This window comes from Phodopus roborovskii, unplaced genomic scaffold (assembly GCF_943737965.1).
Source record: "Phodopus roborovskii unplaced genomic scaffold, PHOROB, whole genome shotgun sequence".
NCBI lineage: Eukaryota > Metazoa > Chordata > Mammalia > Rodentia > Cricetidae > Phodopus > Phodopus roborovskii.
In genome coordinates this window covers 7,238,386-7,259,600 of record NW_026125540.1, presented here as the reverse complement: position 1 = coordinate 7,259,600, position 21,215 = coordinate 7,238,386, and the positions used below count along the sequence as shown (strand labels likewise).

General features: G+C 43.1%; 1 protein-coding gene across 1 annotated transcript in view; it reads right to left on the bottom strand.

The window, feature by feature from the left end:
- Positions 1-2,174: 2,174 nt before the first annotated feature.
- The window catches only part of LOC127216302 (proline and serine-rich protein 1), a 58,691-nt gene continuing 39,650 nt past the window's right edge, over positions 2,175-21,215 (bottom strand). The window contains exons 14-19 of the mRNA XM_051176924.1: positions 9,974-10,077; positions 9,821-9,893; positions 6,669-6,751; positions 5,245-5,448; positions 4,143-4,277; positions 2,175-2,468 (exon numbers count right to left, since the gene is read on the bottom strand). Coding sequence (XP_051032881.1) covers positions 2,244-2,468; positions 4,143-4,277; positions 5,245-5,448; positions 6,669-6,751; positions 9,821-9,893; positions 9,974-10,077 — 824 coding nt within the window. The 3' untranslated portion in view covers positions 2,175-2,243. The remainder of the gene's footprint in view (positions 2,469-4,142; positions 4,278-5,244; positions 5,449-6,668; positions 6,752-9,820; positions 9,894-9,973; positions 10,078-21,215) is intronic.

The following is a 21,215-nucleotide window of genomic DNA, read 5'->3' as shown; positions in this document are numbered from 1 at the left end:
GGTTAAGGGATAGGCCCTGGGTAGGTCCGTCACCCTAGATATCAATAGATGGGTGAATTAATACATCTTTTAACAAGACCCTACTCTTTTTCCCAGAATCCCCACCCCTGGTGACAATCTTAGGGGCCACAGCCAAGTAAGAGTCATAGTCTGCCCACTTTACTAAGTTTTAGTAAGGATGTTTTCCTTATTTTCAGCTTTCTTCCCAATATTTCTGGCTTCCTTACTTTCTAAATGAAGGAACCCAGTATGAACATGGCAAACATGGCTCTGGCAGACCTTGCCTTAATGGTTGTGCCCCTTACAAACTGTAAGCACTTGGCAGACATCTAGCTTGGGGATACTGTGGTGTTCAGCCCAGATGCTGCTAGTAGGGCACACCCTGAAAAAGTGCAATTCAAATTCACAAAAAAATAATTCCAAGTTTAGCCACACCTGGTGTTCCTGTACAGGAGAAACTCAGAGAAACTCAGATTTCACACAGGACATTGGTTTTTGGTGAATCTTGTGCACTTGTCCATTTCTTACCTTGCGCCTACCTGGGACAGCTCAGTTATTGGCCATCCCCCTCAAATGAGAAATGCACCCACTCTCTAATTTTTGGTTTGTTTTTGTGGGGTTCCCCGACATACTCACACAACACTGCATCTAAACCTAGGGCCACACATGCTAGGCAAATACCCTGCCACCAAAATTATTTTCTCAATAATCTTGCCCGACTTTTGATGGTCTGTGGACCTCTGTTCAACTCTTTGCAGACTCAAGAACCCAGAACACCCATGGGGAGGTGCTTAAGGAACCTAAATATCAGATGATAGCTGAAGTCACCTGACAAGGGTTCTTTGCCCTTCTTAAATATTAATGCAATGGCTGTGTCTGTGTCTCCTGGGATGCATCCCACGAGAGAGGTTATTTGTCATTTCCCTTCCTCTCCTCCAGAGAAAGGACCTTACCCTTGTCTCAGTGGATGGGAGTGGGGATGTGTTTTGAATGTCATCCTTGGAAGACTACACTCCATGATTCTTCTATAGCCTCTTTGTTACCAAGTGCACTTACTTGTCTTCAGAGGGTTTTTGTTTAGTCAGCCTTTAGTAAAAGCATAAATTATAAAATGCACCAAAGAAATGACAACCCTTAATGCTATAAGAGACAGAGTCCCTTGAATCTGCATAAGGATGTTTTGTTTTGTTTTAAAAGAGGATCTCACTATGTAGCTCTGGCTGGCCTGGAACTTTCTATGTGAACCAAGCCGACCAACCTCCAACTCACAGAGATCATCCTGCCTCTGGCTCTAGAGTACTGGGATTAAAGGCCTAGTCTGTGTAGAAAGTTCCAAGCCCACCAGGATGACATAGGAAGTACCAAAACCAAATAAGTAGGTAAGTAAAATAAGATAAAATAGACTTCATTTCTCAAAATGAATCCCAAAAGAAAATCACATCTTGGCAATGAAATAAACTCCAGTAAAGCAATTTTAAAAACTGTTCACTTTCTATGACTTTTTATTTGCAACAGTTGTTTGGGTTGGGGAGAGATTACAAACAGCTCTTAATCACTATGGCTCTTGGGACTTGCATTGTGAAAACATGTAATTCACAGAACGACCTCCCCAGTGGTTACAGGTGTTTTCACTAGTAAGCAAAGCTCCCTGTTTCTGCCTTGCTGTTTCTCTGCGCCTACTAAATGTGCATGATGCTGAGAATGGCCAACACCTTAACGGGACATGCAGTTTGTCTAGAGAGCTGGACCTCAGCTGGTACCTTTGTCCTGTGTTGTTGCTGCTCATTTCAGCAGAACTTTGTTTTCTACATTCAAATTGATCCTAAGTTTCAGTCTTGAGGGATTTCCTTACATCTACAGGAATTATAGGAAATAATTTTCTTGGAGCAGTAGATCAAATACACACCAAAAAGGCAGTCTCTGCTTTCCTTTACAAATGACCCAGGGTCCTTCTCCAACACAGTTTAAACCTAAAGTTTTTGTCAAAGTCACCCATAGCCTCCATCCTTCTGAGAGAAAGCCCCTGATGATTGTCACAGACAGCTACTAGTTACATAAGAATATTGAATATTGGTTATGCCTTAAAAAAATAAAAGCTCATTTGTGTTTGTGTAGGTGCTATGCTTCCCTCTGGGAATTCTGCTAGTTGTGGAGTTACTATAACTGCCTCTCTCTTTCCTAATGGCTGACTTCTCATGGTACAGAAAGGCCTTTCTAAGCAGTAAGCAGTGACTTGGAAGACCTCAAGCTTTAACATTGACCTTCTTATTGTTGTCATAGCTGATGCCACCAATGCCCTCAAGTATGTTCATAGGCAGGGGAAACACAATGGTGGAATTCTTCTCAGTGGCCACAGTGGTCAAGGTCTGTAGGTAACGAAGCTGGAGGGCAATGGGGGACTCGGCCAGCACCATAGAAGCTGACTTCAGGGACTTAGAAGCATTCATTTCTCCCTCGGCTGCAAGGACCTAAAATGAGAGAAACAAGTTGACAGCAGCATGATCTCTTCCTAGGTTTGTGTCCCCCATTATGCCTCCTGTTTCTCTGCTCACTTTCTTAGCAAAGACAAGCTTTTCACATTCTAGAGGGTTTGAAAAAAATTCAAGAAGTTGCACAAAGTGAATGTTCTGGTTAGTTGTGGTTTTTGTTTTGTTCCAGTTGTTTTTGTTTGTTTGATTGGTTGGTTTGGTTTGGTTTGGTTTTGGGGGGGTTGTTTTGTTTTGTTTTTACTTTACTCAGAGCAGAGTCATCTGGGAAGAGGGAGGGCACCGTAGTTGAGGGATTGCCGACATTAAATTTCCCATGGAAGTCTATGGATAGCATTTTCTTGATTAATAATTGAGAAGGGAGAACCCAGGCCACAGTGGGCCGTGCCATCACTGGGCCGTGCCATCACTGGGCCGATGGTCCTGGGTTGTGTAAGAAAGCAACCTGAGCAAGCCATGAGGAGCAAGCCAGTAAGCAGCATCCCTCCATGGCCTCTGCATCAATTCCTGCCTGGACTGAAATAAACCCTTTTCTCCTTAAGTTAGCTTTGTTTGTGGTGTTTATCACAGCAACAGAGGCATAGACTAGGACACTGGAACTAGATATTTTAGAAATTATTAGCTCTCAAGTTTATTTTCAAGCAGATAAAAGAAGTGTCATTTATACGCAAATGAGAACTTGACCTTCTAACCTGAGGATGTGTATATAGGCCTGAGAACAGCATTCGGGAGCCAGTCTCTGCTGTTGTGCATTATAGGGACCCATCTCAGGAAGTCAGGCTTGCATGACAAATGTCCTTACTGCCTGTGCTGTCCATCTCTATGACTCTCATTTTATTCTGCTGCCAAATTAGTCTCATCTTTACAATGCCAAAATTGCTTATATTCTCTCAGCTTTTGATCATAGAAGTAATGAGTCCATTAACCCTCATTAGGACTCTCTCTATTGACTGCTTTTCTAAATTCTGAGATTACCCAAGAGAAACCCTGACCAGGGCTCAACTGACCCATCTGTGAGCACTTGCTTTCCTTGCCAAAAGAGTCCTACTTAGGAGCTCCTGGCACTCAGGAGACAAAGCAAGTATGACTAAGGAACAAGGGTAGAGAAAACCTTCCTTAGCCACAGTTTGGTGTCATATCTGAAGATTTCCAATCTCTCACAGCAGAAAATCTATCCATACAGAACAAATGTGACAGCAGATTCTAGGACACTCAGACCAGACTGAGTTTTGAATGTTCTCATTCTAACCTGGCTTGTATTCAGTCACTCTTTTAAAGCCAGTAACATTTATCATACTCCAGTAACGATGCTTAAAACAAAGCACTAAGTTGGTCGCTTCAGAAATGTCAGCTTTATAATTGATGGTGGTTCCTGTGTGACTCCTGGCTCTGCTTCAAGGGATCTGAAAAGCTTTGTTTAGTCACATTCTCCTGAAGAACTTATATGGCCAGTGTTGCTTCCTGCATTTTCGATTACCCCACATGCAATAAGCAGAGTCCTGACCTATTCCCAAGCTTCCTCAAAGGGGTGGTAAGCTGTCCACTGTCTTTTAGGGAATTTCTTGGGAAAGAATCTCTTTTGGATCAATAATTGGGATTCTATTCTCCCCTCAGCTCCATCCTTCTCCACCACCATGCTAACCCAGTGTTTCTTACCCTGGCTCTGGCTTCCCTGGTGGCCTCAGCCTCAGCCGCCATGGACCTCTGCAGCTGCACAGGAATCCGGACATCTTTAATTTCCACCCTGGCCACACGGATCCCCCATAGCTCAGTGGCATCGTCAAGCAAGGTCTGTTTCCAGACGAAAAGGCATTGATTAGAAGACATGTGACCTGCTCATGTGTCTGGTGTGTTTGGGGAGACCGTCTTTTCTAAACTCACTAATGATGCTGGGAGGTGAAGTGACTATTCTGAAGGATTCTAATTGAATTTCCTTCTGACTTACAGACAGGAGGTTCAGAATCACAAAGTTGTGGACATAACAAAACACAGAAATGCTCTTTATAAACTAGAATATGGCAGTAGTGGGGCCAGATTTGTTACACATTCAGTGGTTATTATGGATGATTATTGACTTTGGTTATACTATGAGGTTTAAATTGTCCATGTATTGCCCATTTTTTGCTGTCTCAAATGAACTTTTTTGTTTTACACCACTGAAATGTAGGGATCCAAGGGCTGCCTGATAAGGGTTGTATTTCTTTTAGAGTAGTTTAAACTGGACATAAATATGGCTTGTAACTTGTTTTTTAAAAGGTTGACTTGCAGTGTTTGTTCATAATTTCAGATTTAGAGATAAAGAAAGATAAGAGGAACAATTCCCAAAGCTCCCTTCTCTCATGCAAACATTTAATGTTTTATAAACATTTGTTTTATACATATAGTTGTTCTGCATATATGTATGTCTATGCACCATATGTGCCTGGTATCCAGGAGATGAGGAGAGGGCATGGATCCCATGGAACTGTAATTTCAGATGGTTGTGAGTCACTATGTGGGAGCTGAGAATCAAACCAAGGTCCTCTGCAAGAGCAGCAAGTGCTGTTAACCACAGAGCCATCTCTCAGGCCCCCATGCAAATCTTTAAATCTATACCTTATGATTGATGATACATTACCAGCAATAAGGAAAGCCATCTTGAGAGGACAGCTATGTTTGAGTCAGAGAGGCTCTATTCTGAAGTATTGATGTTGGTAGTCATGGACCACCGAGATGACAGAATTCAAGATGCAGGCTCACAGTACTCTGTGGTTCTTACCTGGATGCTATGGGCAATCTCTTCTCTCCCAGATAAGATCTGGGACAAGGTCTGTGTCCCTAAGACATTTCTCAGAGTGGTCTGAGCCAGCAGAAATGTGGCTTGGTGAACATCATTTACATTGGCCACTGCTGAGACAGCGCTGTAGATTCTGTAATAGACGACTCCATCCACTTGGGTGGTCACAGAGTCTCTTGTGAGGATCTGCAGAGCATACACAGAGGGAGACCACGTGTGAGTTAGTTTACAATTGGCAAAGAGGCAACCAGCCTCCCTTACAGAAGGACGTCATCGTTTACTCATGCTAGCAATCGCCAAACATCGGTCCTGGCTTCGAAAATCTCACAGCTAAATGACTGCACAGGTTTGGTCCCTACCTATCCCTGTAGCGTCAACTTAGAGAATTCTTACATCCCATAGGCCTTCTTCCAAACAGAATTTGCATGATGTTATCTAACTGGTGTGCTAGTCTTGTGGGGCTAAAGGAGAAGCAGAGCTTCTTGGGAAACATAGATGGCGCCAGAGACCGTGTTCTATATTCAAGCAAAGCACCAGAGCTCTAGAGCTCTAGAGACCCAGCCACAGTCGTTCTGAACAAAGGTTCTCTCTCTCTCTCTCTCTCTCTCTCTCTCTCTCTCTCTCTCTCTCTCTCTCTCTCTCTCTCTCTCTCTCTCTCTCTCTCCCCCCCCCCACTCTGCAGTGGCCTGGACTTTGATTGGTTTCCTGCTTGCTTTTCACTTTAGCCCTCCTCCATCTTTCCTGCATCTTCCTTTCTTCTAGATGCCTTTGGTTATAAGAGGGTGGCGTGGGTGTCAGCATCACTTCCTCTTCTCTAGCACCCAGTTACTGCTTTGGGTCATTAATTCATACGACTTCAAGAATAATTTGAAGTCCAAATTCAAGCAGGTCCTGTGTAGTCTCTGTAATGTTCCTATACTTGTTCTATCCCAACACATAAACCAAAAGTGACTAACAAAAGTAAAGGTCAACTATGCCACTGTCTCTAAAAGTCCCTCTGAAGAAAGACGGTGCTCGGGAGGCAGAGGCAGGAGGATCTCTGTGAGTCCGAGGCCAGCCTGGTCTACAAACCGAGTTCCATGACAGGCTCCAAAGCCACACAGAATAACAAACAAACGCCCCTCTGAGAAGACTGTGGATAGTGCAGCTGATCTCCTACCCCACCCCCCTCTAACTCCTCAGCTCCAATCTGCCTCCACCTGGCTATCCCACAGCTTTTCGGCCTTTCAGGCTCGCCCTTCCCATTCATTTTCATTTGGCTAATTAAAGCCACCTGAATCACTTCAAGAAGGCTCTGGGGTTGGGGATGGGGATTAAGCCACACTCCCCCTGGTAGGTTAAAATTATGCCCAGGTCATAGGGAACCCAGGGGTTTCGTTTTTTGGTAACTCTGTTTAATCTTGTACCTCTTGTGGAGGAATGTTGCAAGTAACTGTTCGGAGATCAACTTTGACAAACACATCAATGCAGGGCAGGACCAGGATCAAACCTTTGCAAAAAGAAAATTGACTTAAAATTTGACCTGTTCAAAAGAACTACAGATGGTCTTCTAGGTATGTTGAACATCGTTTTTGTAGTGCTATATGCATTTTTTTGGATCTTCAGTAAGGAAACACTCAACTTTGGGGAAGGTGACTGCTTCTGGTCATTCAGTAAGTAAAGGAAATTAACTGCTTAGGAATTAAGGACCTTTGGCAAAATGCTAAAAAGAGCCCTGACACACATGTTTTTAATTTTTTGTTCATAAGTAATTGACTTCTCTTTAAGCATTTATTTTGAGGTTCGTTTTAAAACAATATCTAAGAAATTGGTTTCCTAACTAGAAAGAGTCAAGTTTGGCTGTGATTATTAGTTACTGCTAAAAGAATACTGTATTAAAACTGGGCATTGGTGATGAACACCTTTAATCCCAGCACTGGGGAAGCAGAGGCAGGCAGATCTCAGTGGTTCAAGGCCAACCTGGTCTACAGAGTGAGTTCCTGGACAGGCTCCAAAGCAATTCAGAGAAACCTGTCTCAAAATACAAAAACAAGGAGAATAACACATTAAAATCTTCCACCCAGTCTCAGGGATTCAGGAAGGAGACTGAAGTAGGTGGATTGCAAGTTCAAGTCCTGCCTGGGCTACATAAGGAATCCAAATCCAGCTTGGACAACAGATACTCAGGTGGATTGCAAGTTCAAGTCCTGCCTGGGCTACATAAAGAATCCAACCAAACCCAGTTGGACAAATTAAAGTTTGTCTCAAAAACATATGCATGTATGCATATTTGTGTATATCAATCATGTATAATATATAATATGTAATATATATGTATATATATATTTGCTTGGCACTTGACTAGCACAGTCTTCCAGGGGCCCAGGTCCCCTGCAAACAGTGCACTGCAGAACTGAAAATTGACATATCTCTTTAGCTGTGTTCAAGTGTAATGGCATCCCCCAGGTGCAATGCTTCTGTTTCTGAGTAGTAAGTGCTGGGCTTGGAGCAGGTCAGGGAAGGGGCAAAGTAAGAAAGCCCATCTGAGAACACTGTGGGTCCTCAGCTTTACCCCAGAAGCTTTTGTTCTTATGAGCGTCACAGCCACAGTCATGACGGCAATGAGGACATGGATCCATTTCCACACATCAGAAATCTTTATGCTACTGGATTTGTTTTCAAGGCAGAAATCAGCCTTTAGTCTGAGTGGAGAGCCAGCAACATGGGATGAGTACACAGTGGCTTGCTTTGGCCATTAATTCATGGTATTTCAAGATTTATTTTGTTCTCTTAATTTTCTTTAGTCCTGTGGTAAGAATCCCCACCCTACTGCTGTCATCTCTCTCTCTCTCTCTCTCTCTCTCTCTCTCTCTCTCTCTCTCGTGTTTTCGTGTGTGTGTGTGTGTGTGTGTGTGTGTGTGTGTGTGTGTGTGTGTGTGGTGTCTCTGATTAATTTCAAATTCCTAAGAACTACCTTGAGTTCAATGTCAGCCAACCTCATGCCTGGGACCACTCACTGATCTTTCCTGAGCTTCCATTACCAATGACATATAAGATGTAGTGAAGATGAAACACAGGTCACCATGACAACAAAGTACTAAACAAGATGTCTGGCCTCCACGAAGTAATGGATATGGCTGTTCTTCTTGTCAATACTTTTATTACTAAAGGACAGTTTGCCATTTACAAACACCTTAGCAATTTGGCTTGTTTCCCTTTGGTCCTCGTGATGTTCTGAGGTAAACTGTTAGCCCCAGAGACATGCATGACGCGGGTTGTTATCCTGGGACTCTTAGCAGAGAAGTCTTTTGGGAGAATTCATTTAAGAAAGACACATTCTCCTCAGGAGTTTTCCAAGTGGTGGCTGCTCTGCCTGTCTCCCCACTCTAGTTCTATTTTAACAGTCTTGGGCCCTTCAGACAGGAGCATGACTGAGGAGAGGCGCTTGCTGACTCTTCATTGGTAGACAGGCTAACACTGATGTCTCGACAAATGGATAAAAAGCATCTGTATGAAGCACTTCTTGCCCATCCTCTTAGGTTGGTTACAAAATTAGACAAAAATTATACTATCGGAATGATCAGGACTCATTCATAAAATTACCCTCGGAAGTTTCTCACAGCCTTTTTCAATGTAGCATATGACAGCATACAGCGTTGTTGATCTGTGGTCAGGTACAGAGTCTAACCATGCATAAAAAACTCCTGCCCTTCCACCCCTGGTCTTGCAGCGATCTTGGAGATTTAACGGTTTTACTCAAAATGTAGGAACAGGGACAGGAAGCAAATGTTATAAGAGAAACACAAGGAAGGGCCACTGTTTTGTGAAATCCCTTTCTATCCATAATATTAAAGTCAATCATATAAAATTGTCATTGTTATAAATTAAAACAAATACAAGCAATTTGTGTGGTTTAAGATAAGCTGTGACCCAAGACCGCAGGTCTAGGACTTTTTACTATCCAACACTTCCCATCCCCTCCCCCAGGCAAAAAGTCTGAATAGTTTGTGACCCTCTTTACTTCCCAGAGCTATAGACAGCATGGGAAAAAAAAAAAAAGATGTACCTGGTATTAGATGCCTGGAATCTCTTGTTTACCATCAGCCACTGTGATACTCGCTGACAAATAATTAAATCTATTTGGGTCTCCAGGTCTTCATTTTCACAACTAGAAGACTCCACTAAGAGGCTTGTGCCTTTATCCATAGGCTCCCCACCAGGGGAATATGTATGTGTGCATGTATGTATATATGTATGCAGTGTGTGTGTAGCCCTTTCCAAACATTAATACAATCCACCTCCTTGAATAGTCCCTGTGGGTAATTTAATGGGCCACATGGGCCATTTGCTTTCTTCCTTCATTCCCTGGACTTTTTGCTCTTTACAGTCCTGGACATAAATGACAGCCAGTCAATGTAGGCTCAGATTTCATAATACTCAAACTGGTGGCCTCTCCCACTAACATGCCCAATGGAGCATGTTTGTGCCTAAAACACAAGGTCTCCAGCTTTCTATGTGTTTTCTTGGACACTCAATAGTTCCCATGGGTTGTGGCAACAGATGTCCACAGTCTCCATACCTGGTCCCTTGGCTTTATCAGCTTGGATGCGTCCCAGTCGGAAGACAACAGCACGTTCATACTCCTTAATGATCTGAGAGATTAAGGGAGAACCTTTAGTCTCAATGTCTGTCAGTCACCAGGGAGACACCTGTTTGTTTCCCAGGGCATTACCTTCAAGCACATCCATATGGAGATGGGGAAGGTAATGAGCATCAACAGCAAGGAAAGGGAAAACAGAATCCAGCCACACACACCAAGCCGGTTCTTGTTGATGCCTGGGAAGTGAGAAAAGCAAGTTTATAATCTAAGTGATTCTTAACAAAATTATCAGGCAGTGTGAGGAAGGAGAGAGTATTTCTTGACACCGCCCAAGATTGACAGGAAAGAGGAACAAACCTAACTCCATTCATACTGTGAATATAGTTACAAATAGCTGTGTGCAGGTGTGCTCCTCTCTCTCTCTCTCTCTCTCTCTCTCTCTCTCTCTCTCTCTCTCTCTCACACACACACACACACACACACAAACACAGACACACAACACACACTCGCATGTGCAGGAATTCAAAATGCTTTGTATGGGGAGGGGTGCTTAGAAATTAAAATCAATCTGTCCCTTCCAAGAAGTTGCTCAACAATCAACAGTGATAATCATCATTATGTTTTGTAAGGCCAGCTTGTTTCATTATTATCCAGACAAGAAAAGATGTCTTGGAATGTGATCATGAACCAGTCATATTGGGATCATCAGATTTTGGGTCCCTTGAAGTCTTCATTTGAAATTCAAAACAAGCCCTGAGATAGGTAGGGAGGTGCTATTATCCCTAGAGAGGAGAGTGATGTGCATGTGGGAAAATGTCTTAGAGGCCCTGGGTGCGAGTTTCTATGCAAGGTCTCTCATGTGCCGGCTCCAGAGCTTTACACGATCCATTTCAGAAGAGACTTTTCATCAATAAGATGGAGATAGAAGTAACCTACTTTGAAAGATCTGGTGAAGATTAAATGATGCCATTTTTACACAGCTCCCGATCCCGTGTGTATGTGTCTATGTCTGAATGTGTGCCTGTGTCTATTTGTGTATGTGCCTGTGTGTCTCTCTGTGTATATATCAGTTTGTGTGTGTATGTATGTCTGCATGTGTGTGCATGTGTGTGTATGTGTGTGTCCTATTATTCCTGCTTTACAGATGAATAGAAGATCCCGAAACTTATCAAACTGCTTTGTAATAGGAGGACACTTATTTTAAGTCCTATTTCCACAACTTAACATCTTGAAGCTTTAGTCACATCAATCATAATTTCTTGTTCATGGAATGTGCATGTCTGGCCAACCTTTTCGCGTCAGAACTTTTTATAGTCATCCTCTCACCTCCTTGGTGGTCCTCTGCACATTCTCTTTTCCTCGGCAGTCACCTCCTTTCTCATCTCCCAACCCCTTTCGGCTGAGTCTCATTTTCCATTCAAACATTAGAACTAGTTGTCTTTGCTAGATACACCACCCTGGCAATCCCAGCCACTCCCCTGCCCAGGTTAGAGACACGGGTCGTCATCATTGCCTCCTCCTTATCCATCTACTAACGTCACTTTGGGACTTCCACTGATACACTAGAAACATACATACATACACACACATATATATTTACTTATAAATACATACTTAGATATTTACTATATATTTATTACACACACATACACACATATACATTTACTTATAAATACATATTTATATATTTACTATACATTTATTTAAATTATATGTACATATTTATTTACTTATTTAAGAGGGTTCTGAGTTTTTCTTTTATGAACAGTGAAGTGATGGGAGTTTCTAAGCACTCTTTTGTGAATGTGTATAGGATAAATCCCTGGTAGTGTATGTGTTAGAGTAAAAAGATTTACAATCTTACTCAATAGTCAATGCCCTTTAAGGAGTTTGAATCTACCCCCTCCTCTCTGACAGTACATGTACCTCCTTCTGCATGGTCTGAGCTCATGAAATTGTATCAGGTTTGTCAACTGTTCTAGCTTGCTGGGTGAAATATATTTAGCAGTAAAACTTTTCTAAGTGTTCTGTCTAAATATACATGAAGATTGCATATGAACAATAATGGCTTGCCTGCCTACTTGAAAGCTGAAATTCCTGAAACATCAACCTGTGACGTCATGGAACTGCTCTGAGGTGAACCTGAGTACCTGTGCAGGATAAGAAGAAACTCTGGCGCTGGTGAGATGGCATGGGGGATAGGGTGCTTGCCACCAAGCCTGGGGACCTGAGTCTGATTCTTGGAACACCCATGGAGGGAAGAAAGAATCAACTCTTGCAAGTTGTCCTCTGATCTCCACGTCTGTGCTGTGGCATGGGGGCCCACTGCCCCCATGATCACACAGTTAGAGACAGAACAATCTTCCCAGTTTCTAACTTTTAGAAAATTAAAGAAAAGAGAGAAAGAGACAGACAGACAGAGATACAGTGAGAGACAGAGAGAGATGGAGAAGGAGGAGGAGAAGTTGTCTATAACTGTCCATTTAGAATTGTGCAAAGTTGTTCATGCTGATAATCCCAGCATGTGTGCAGCTGAGCCAGGACATGGAGTTGAAGTCCATCCTAGGCTACATAGCAACACCCAGCTTAACAATAACAGCAAAAGAACTTTCTAAATTAGAGTGCCCCTCCTCATGCACCCCTGCCTCAAGAGGCCTGGCCTCACAGTTCATGAAAAAGACCTAAAGCAACAGCATCCCCCAGGCCTGGGACTCAGGAAGCCAGGCTTGCCACCAGGCTCCTGAACACCAGGAGTTTAGTTTTGGTAGCTGAACTGGTGGTGGTCAGCACTACAGTTTCAGTGACCCAGACATGGGTCCAGGGAAAGCTCTCCATGGATCTGCCCCTTTGCACATATCTGTGCCCCTCACTCACACTTGCATCCCACATGTTCTCCTACCTCACTTCCCCAACCTATTTGTTCCTATAACCCCCATCACCGCCATCCTTGAGGGCTCTAGGGTCCCTTGTGAGTTTTAGCTGCTTCCCATGTCTTCCCTGTGGATGTTCAGTGCTTTGAAGCAGAGTTCTGTTCCTGGCTCCCTCCTGGCTCACAGCAGGTGCTAGTGGGTGAGTGGCTGGTCCATTCTAGCCCACTTTGACGTCTCAGAATGATGCTGCGCCACCAGTTAGATTTATGGGTTCATTTGGAAGTTCTTATGAAAAATAATGATCCATTAGAAGAGACTCTGTCTCTCACGAGACTTAATTAACCCAAGAACCATAAGCCATTGCATTTTCTCCTTCACGCTTCTGCCTTCCTGCACACTCACCCTCCACATCATTATGAGAAAATAAAGGATATGTCCTTGCATCATTCTCCTCTGCCCCCACACTCCCCATGCTTCCAGCCCCACTCCCTCTGAAATGACGGCACTGATATCATTTCAAACACAGGTATTTTGCCCCTAATATTTATCTTCAGATGACCTCACAACACTTCCATGTATACCAATACAGATGACAAACACCCTGGCAGACACACAATATTGTATTTTTGCATACGTTTTACTAATTAATCATGGACAGAGCCTCATGTGTCCCAGGCTGGCTTCAAACTAAAATGTAACTGAAGGTGACTTTGCACTTCTGACCCTCCTTCCTCCCCCTCCCGAGTTCTGGCTTTAGTGGTGCGTACCCTCGAAGATGCTGAGGATTGAACCCAGCTTTTTGTGCATGCTAGGCAAGTACTCTTACCAATTGGGCTGCTTGCACAGCCCACAGGTATATGCTTTTATAGTCTATAAAAGTACTTGAGAATCATTATAGGATGATAGTAACAGGAAAAAAAAAATGGCATGGCATAAAACCATCAGCTAGTGGGCTTCCAATTAGTACAAATACATGCATAAAAGAATTCTGGAAGAAATTTAAAGCAAATGTTTCTGAGTAGTGGAAACATAGTGGTTCTGAATTTTTAAATGTTGTGATGTTTTTATGAAAAGATTTTATTTATTTGTTGTGTGAGTGTTTGCCTTTGTGTACATACATGCCTCATGTGCATACAGTGCTTGAGGAGGGCATCAGATGCCCTGGAACTAGAGTTGCAGATAACTGTGATCCACCATGTGGGTGCTGGGAACAGAGCTGAGGTTTTCTGCAAGAGCAGTGATTGTTCTTAACAGCTGATCCATCTCTCCACATCCTAATTCTGTTTTCTCAAATATACATATATTTATGCTTTTATAAGGAAATGTTTTCATAAGAAACTCCTGTCCAAATGTTCTCCCTCCTTCCCTCTCTCCATCACTCCCTCTCTCCTTCACCTCCTATCCTGTTAAGACACAGTGGGAACAACACTCCAACAGCTTCTAGAATCCCTCTTCAGAGAATCTCAGCCTTCAGCATCAAATATAATACCCAGCATTAAACCCTAGGGATAAACACTGTTTCAGCAGTATAATTCATCTTTCCTACCTGTCTGTTTTACTAAAAGAGACAAATAGCTTTCATTGAAAATGATTTTAAGCAAACTATAAATTCACTATACACTCCGTATTACTGGGAGGACTAGTCACTAGATCCTGATTGTATTGGAATTAGAACCAAGAAGGACAAACTCAGTCTGTAAGTCTCAGAAAATCCACATTGCATTTCTCATACATTTTCAACAGCACAGGAAACACGGACCCGGATTGTTTTTTCTGCAAGAGTACAAGTTTATTGTTTGATTGAAAGGTCCTAACTACAAAAACCTATGGTCACTCTAAGATGCCTCACTGATGAGGAGGCGTCAGTCATGCCCTCTGCTCAGGTGCTGTCTTACCCTGTTAGAGTGGAAACCAAAATCCTCACAGATTCACTGGTTTAAAAAGGTGAGGTTCAGCATGACACACACCTGCAATATGAATACTACAGAGCCTGAAGCAGGAGGATGGCCAACATGAGCTATCAAGTGTGAAGTCCCCATAAAGCCACATAAGGCTGATCAATTGATTGGAGCTTCCTAATTGTGGAGTTTCTGAGTCCAGAATTTGTAACTGCGGAGGTAAAATTCTCAGGGCTCTTCACCTCCCTTAACACCCATTCAGGGCTCACCCCTGTGTCTGTCCCAACACCAATGTGAACATCAGCCAATCCTTTTGGAAGGAGTCCCCTTAAGAGGCTGGCTGGTCCCACCTCTACTCTGTTGCGACCTGCAAACCATTTCCACCGTGGAACATATAATTTGGGACAGCTCCGTTCCACATTCCCAGGACACTGCCACTCATATTTGGCTCAAAAATAAACCATGTCTTATTCTTTTTGAAAGGAGAGTTGTGTTTTCTTATTGACAGTGTGAGACCGTGTCTCTTAAAATAAAAGAAAGGACACAGTGGTTGTATGCCTGCAATCCCGACAGTTAGAAGGTGAGGGCAAGAAGTTGAGTGGCGGCCTCAGCTACCAGGCAAGTCACAACAGCCTGAGTGACATGAGAAGAACTGTTATCAAATTTTCAAATGATGTCTAGTGCTTCAGGCTATCAGCATTGCTATGCCTATGTCAAGGAAAAAAAAAAAAAAGACTGCCAATTTGCTAAATTCTGTTTTTCTTTTCTCAGTTAGTCATGCTAAATGCTTTCTTAACTTTCACCTTGAAATCTGGTTTTGGCAGCTGAAGGTTACAGAGCATAGTATAAATCCCATGCACAGGCACACTCCCCGACTCCGTGTCACCACCATCACCGTTTAACCAGTTTCTAAACTCCCCAAGACCCAGTTCATTTGTAAAATGATAGTAAAGACTTTCCTTCCCCACAACTGTCAGGTATGAGAAGGCAACAAGAATCAAACACTTCCCAGTCCCCCCCCACCCCCCATCCCCCCCACCCCCGTCACTAGGGCTAAGCGCAGTACTTGTATTTAAAGGCTAAGTCTTACTCTCTCAACTTCTTCCCATTCATTTGAAGTTGTTCAGCATAAGCCAATGTTTCTCCTAATCATAGTATCATCAGATACATTTGAATGTGGATAAAAATCAGCCTCCATCATATCTATGCTACGGAAGGCGAAGAAAACGATGCAAAGATAAATAAAGGGAATGAAGGAGAACAAGTTACAGACCGCCATTCAAAAACCAAAGTAAATAGCATATATGAAACAAGGGGTTCTAAATGGAATCGAAGGCCCCGCTCCTCTTTGAGACAGGGCAGTGCAATACAGCCCAGGCCAGCCTTGAACTCATAGCAATTCTCCTGCCTCAGCCTCCAGAGTGTTGGGATTTCAGGTGTGCCCAGCTGAAGTCAATTTCAGTGTCTACGTGGGATCGTGGGATCGTATCACACCTCTCCAGTGCTCCACTCCTGCTCTGACTAGTGTGTGTGTGACATTCAGAGAGGAGGAAGGAACCTACCCACTAAGCTGTCCTTATCCAGTTTCTCAGGCGAATCCATCTCATTCTTGAGAGGCTTTCAAATCCGGCAGATGGTGCTGAGTCTGGATCCAAGCGTGACTGCAGGCATCAGCTGAGCAGTGTGTGGAGAGGAAGCCAGAGCAAGGGAGGCTCCCTCCCCTTGGCACACACCCTGAGGAGTAGTAACCCTGGTGCAAGCAGCCTGGAAACATAAACAAAGCACCTTCCCTGACTTCACACTGTCTTTGTTCAAAGAGGAAAGGTGAAAAACAGATAGCCTTCTGTCAGGGCTGCTTCCTATAAGATACCATGTGGCCCTGTATCGTTTACTTAATGTAAAACATTGCTAGGGCCCCTTGTGTAACTCACTATCTGATATGCAAGTATATCTGTCCTCCGGCATTATCATTGTATTATAATGCAATAATGTAACCTAATTCATCCAACATACTGAAGTAAGAACACTTTCAAAAGCAAAGTCAGTCATGCCACATCCTTAAGATAACCCAAGTGCTAACTGATGGACAGTTGGGGCTAATGTCATGGCTGTCTCCGGCAAAATTTAAAACTACTGGCCAGTCCTTCTTTTTCCTGACACTCCCCTCTCCCTGTGCATCAAGCATTTTAATGCTTTTAGGTGTTTGTTTTCAGATAGGAGTTCATTCTAATCCACGGTGGCTTTGAGCTCCTAGGAATTCTCCTGCCTCGGTACTTCTCCCTGACTGCCCTGAGTGCCAAGATTGCAGGCATGAGTCTCCACCCAACTTTCTTGAAATTGTTGCACAGCCTCTTGCCTCAGGGCCTTTGCACTTATAAGTATACAAACAAAGCAGGACTTTTGTTTTGTTTTGTTTTGTTTCTTTTAGACCAGACTTAGCTTACCACCTGTTTGCTTTAAGTATTGTGCCCTGCCAAGTCTATTCCTCCCTGTATCATCTCTGGCCACTTTTGTGCCGCCTCAGTAAGTGAGTGACTGTGACAGAGCCTACATGAGCTGAAGAACTTTCAATATTATGGGCTCCAAAGAAAGGCATGTTGGCCTGAGCTTGACACTACATTTTCTATGTGGAGAGTAAATAGATTATTACCTATCACATCCAAGTGTTTGGAGCATCCCAGACAAGAGCTGATGTTCAACAGATGCTTGTCCAGTGAATAGATACGCAATGTGATGATGATAAAAGTTCCTAGGAGGCAAAGCTCTTTCTGAGATGCAGAGATCCATCTGCTGGTCGGATGGTCCACTGCTGGTCAGTGATTCATTCATTCATCTGTTTGTTTTTGTCAGCGTTTCCTTGATTAATGGTTGATATAGGAGGGCACAGCCCACTGTGAGCAGTGCTGCTCCAGGGCAGGTGGGTCTAGACTATATAAGAGAGTAGGCTGAGCAAGCCATACAGAGAAAGCCAGGAAGCAGAGATCCTCTGTGGTCCTTGCTTCAGTTTCTGCCCTGTCTTCCCTCATATACAGTCTGTGAGCTGGAAGACGAAATTCTTTCCTCCCCTTGCAGTCATGGTGTTTATCAAAGTAATAGAAACCTAATTAAGGACATGGCCCAGGATTTCCTCTTGTGCCATACTCCTAGAACCAAGTGCCATGGTAAATTTATTCTAATACTGAAAATCCCTCTCTCACATCCATTTTCTAAATATTTACTTCTGTCTGTGTAAAAGGACAAAACCAACAGCCCTTTGTCTGTTCATCTTGTATTTTCTATGTTTTCTTTTTCTTTTTCTTTTTTTTTTTAAACCTATCTAGTTGTTCACCCTTGCAGAAACAGCTTTAAACATTTCCCACAGCATGGTTAGATTTACCAAGTACTTGATTGTCTTCTCTGCAAACTGAAGCATGGCTCTTATAGGAATACATGTGGAATTTTAGAATTTTAGGGAAGTCAGCTTGGTTCAGGGAACCAGATTCCAGCAGAAACACGAGCAAGCCCACATGAGGTGGGATCTGTCCAGCCTACAACACCTTCATCCAAGTGTGCTGCGTAGAAGTCATGCCAGGGCATAGGGGCTGAGAAAGCAGCTTGGAGTACACACTGGCAGCATGGCCAGAAACTACGGCATTGTCATGTATTAGCCACGTCATCAGGTATCAGACCTTTATATGTGGAATGTAAATAATAGGATTTACCAACAATTTGTTCAAGTGAGACTCATTCGGATGTTGCATTTAAATGGGGTGCTGTTTGGAGCTGTTAAGGATTCCTTATCATCACGTGGAGTGGGAGCTGAACCCTGTATTTGTCACTCAGTTATCTTCTAAGTGGGGACTGTTGAGTGAATTCAATGCCTCCCTTTTCTTCTGTGATCAAGTGAGCCCAAGATTGACTCATCACATGAATACTTTGACCAGGCCTCTTCTCTCCTTCATCTAGCATGCTCCTCATTTTCTGTAAGTTTCAAAACTTAGGAGCTGGGCATGATGGTGCAAACACATAATCCCAGCATTTAGGAGGCAGAGACAAACGGGTTGCCACCAAGTTGGGATCAGCTTGCTCTACGTAGACCAGCTAAGGATACATGTTGAAAATCCCATGAAAAACATAACCAAGAACAGGAATGAAAACCCTAAAGTTCCAGGCCCATCCCTGAGTCTGTGTTGCTGATGCATCAATTCCGTTTCTTCTTAGCCATTGTTCTACCATCTTGCTGTCATCCTTAGTGACAAACCCATACTGTAAATAGCTATAGGAGAGTTTCCTGTTTGCATCATTTCTCATACCTAAGCCATGCTCAGTTTGTATCCAGAATGGGAACAACCTTCTCCCTTTGAATCATATGCCCCTTTCTGGTCATGTAGCAGAGGCTCTGGCTTAGTTTTATTTCTAAAGGCATTTTCCCCAGTATTGGCCAAATGCAATTTATGTTATAGCTGCCACTCAAGGAAATGCGAGATTCACAACAGAAACAGTAATTGTTCCCAGGGGCCGCTAGAAAGCATCTCAGGAGAACTCACTGTGTGTCCCCTTGGAAGATGACTAAACAGCTGTTTTTCTTCTTCTTGCAAAATGTTCCACACATCTCCACCTCGAAAGCAATGGTGGCTTCATGTTATAAACACCATGAATCCCTACAGAGGAGTTTGGGAAACAGAATGAGAGGCCATGTTTCCGAGGGTAGAGTAGCCCCAGGTAGGCCTCAGGCAATGGATTTTCTGATGGCATCTTCTTCCTTCATCATGGAGGAGTGTGTGTGTGTGGAGGGGGTATTTGCTGTTTGGATACTTTCAGTCTATCAATTCCTGAACTAGGTGAAGCTCTACCCAGAGGACAGCTGCTTTCAAATGCCCAGACTATGGTCTAACTCTTAAGGAATATAGCAAGCTCAGCCATCCTTCATGCCTTCTTTTCCCCTAGTGGTGATATTTGGAAGAACTAAGCCTCTAACCTGAGACAGTCCATTCTAGCCACAAGCCTTTCAGCTTCCTGTTTCAGGGACACCCCTGATATTTTTTGTTCAGAGGGACAATGTGCTCAGGGACACTTGCTGTTCCCTTAAGGCTTGTCCCCTTTAAAGAAATTGTTGTTTCCACTATACACGTTAGTCATACTCATGAACACACATATCTTTCACTAAATTTGGTCCCTAATTGTATGAAGATACTTATGGAGAGAACTTTCTACCCTGAAGTGCTGACCTAGATCTCTCTGCTAAGTGATGTCAATTAAACATCTCTACCTGGATATACCAGATTCAATATTGTATACCTGCTACATAGGGATCTTTTGTGATGAAAATTTTGTTGATGCTTGTGAAATAACATATGCAAAGCACGCATAGATTCTGTAGGCATATATTTTAACCAACTATGCAGCTGTAAACATTGTGTCCAATGCCACAACTGGATTATTACCCACACCCCTGGAACCCCCTGAGCATGCCTTCCCATCACAGCCCTACTCTCCACAACAAGAAGCAGGAATTCTGTTTTCTTGTTTTTCAAATAGATTTGTTTTCATATGTATAATTTAGTCTTACTTGCTTTTAACCTAAATAAAACTCCCCTTGTGACCTTCTCAGATTAGTTATACCATGTTTCAAGGTTAATTCACACTCTTGTAAGAAAACAATGATTTTGAGGGCAAGAGAGATGGCTTTGTAGTTAAGAGCACTGGCCGCTCTTGCAGAGAACCTGGGTTCAGTCCCCAGCACCCACATGGCAGCTCACAACTGTCTTGTCTGTAACTTGTCCTATGAGATCTGATGCCTTCTTCTGGCCTCTATGTACATGCAAGTGGTACAGTTGGGGCAAACACTCATACACATAACAATAAGAGGGAAAGTTTAAAAAGACAAAACAATTCTTGTTGATATCCGACACTCCTTCATAGACAGTAAACAAGCCACAGTTCATTTACTTGAAGTAATGTTAAATTTTTTGTTATTACACATGCCACCATGGTTATTTGTGTATGGGTATCATTTGCTCTGAAACCAAGACATAAACATTCAGAAATAGATCCGGTAGCTTGTATGTTCTACTTTACAGGTGTGTTATCATCAGCTTTGCAAAATTCCAAAGTGGTTTGTGTGTGTGTGTGTGTGTGTGTGTGTGTGTGTGTGTTTATATGCACTATATGCATGTGGTACCCATAAGGGAAAGAAGAGGGCGCTTTGAATCACCTGAAACTGGAGTAATGGACTATTGTGAGCCATTGTGTGGTGTTAGGAACTGAACCCACATCATCAGAAAGGTCAGGGAGTGCCTGTATCTCGAGAGTCAGCTCTCCAACCTCTCAACAAGTACGGTTTTTCCGCCTGCTGCCCGGTCTTGTCCTGCTACCACGCCACCAGCCCCAAATAACACACAGAGACTCTGTATTTGATACAATACTGTTGGCCCGGTTACTTGTTACTTATCGGCTAACTCTGCCTTTAATTATTAACCCATTTCTATGTATCTTCACATGGCCTTCTCTTACCGGGAGGCGGCTGGCGTCCAGCTCTCTCCAGACTCTCCATCTTGACTCCTCCTTACTACTTCCTATTTCCTCCTTGTCTCCTAGTCCCTCCTATCTTCCTTTCCTATTGGCCAA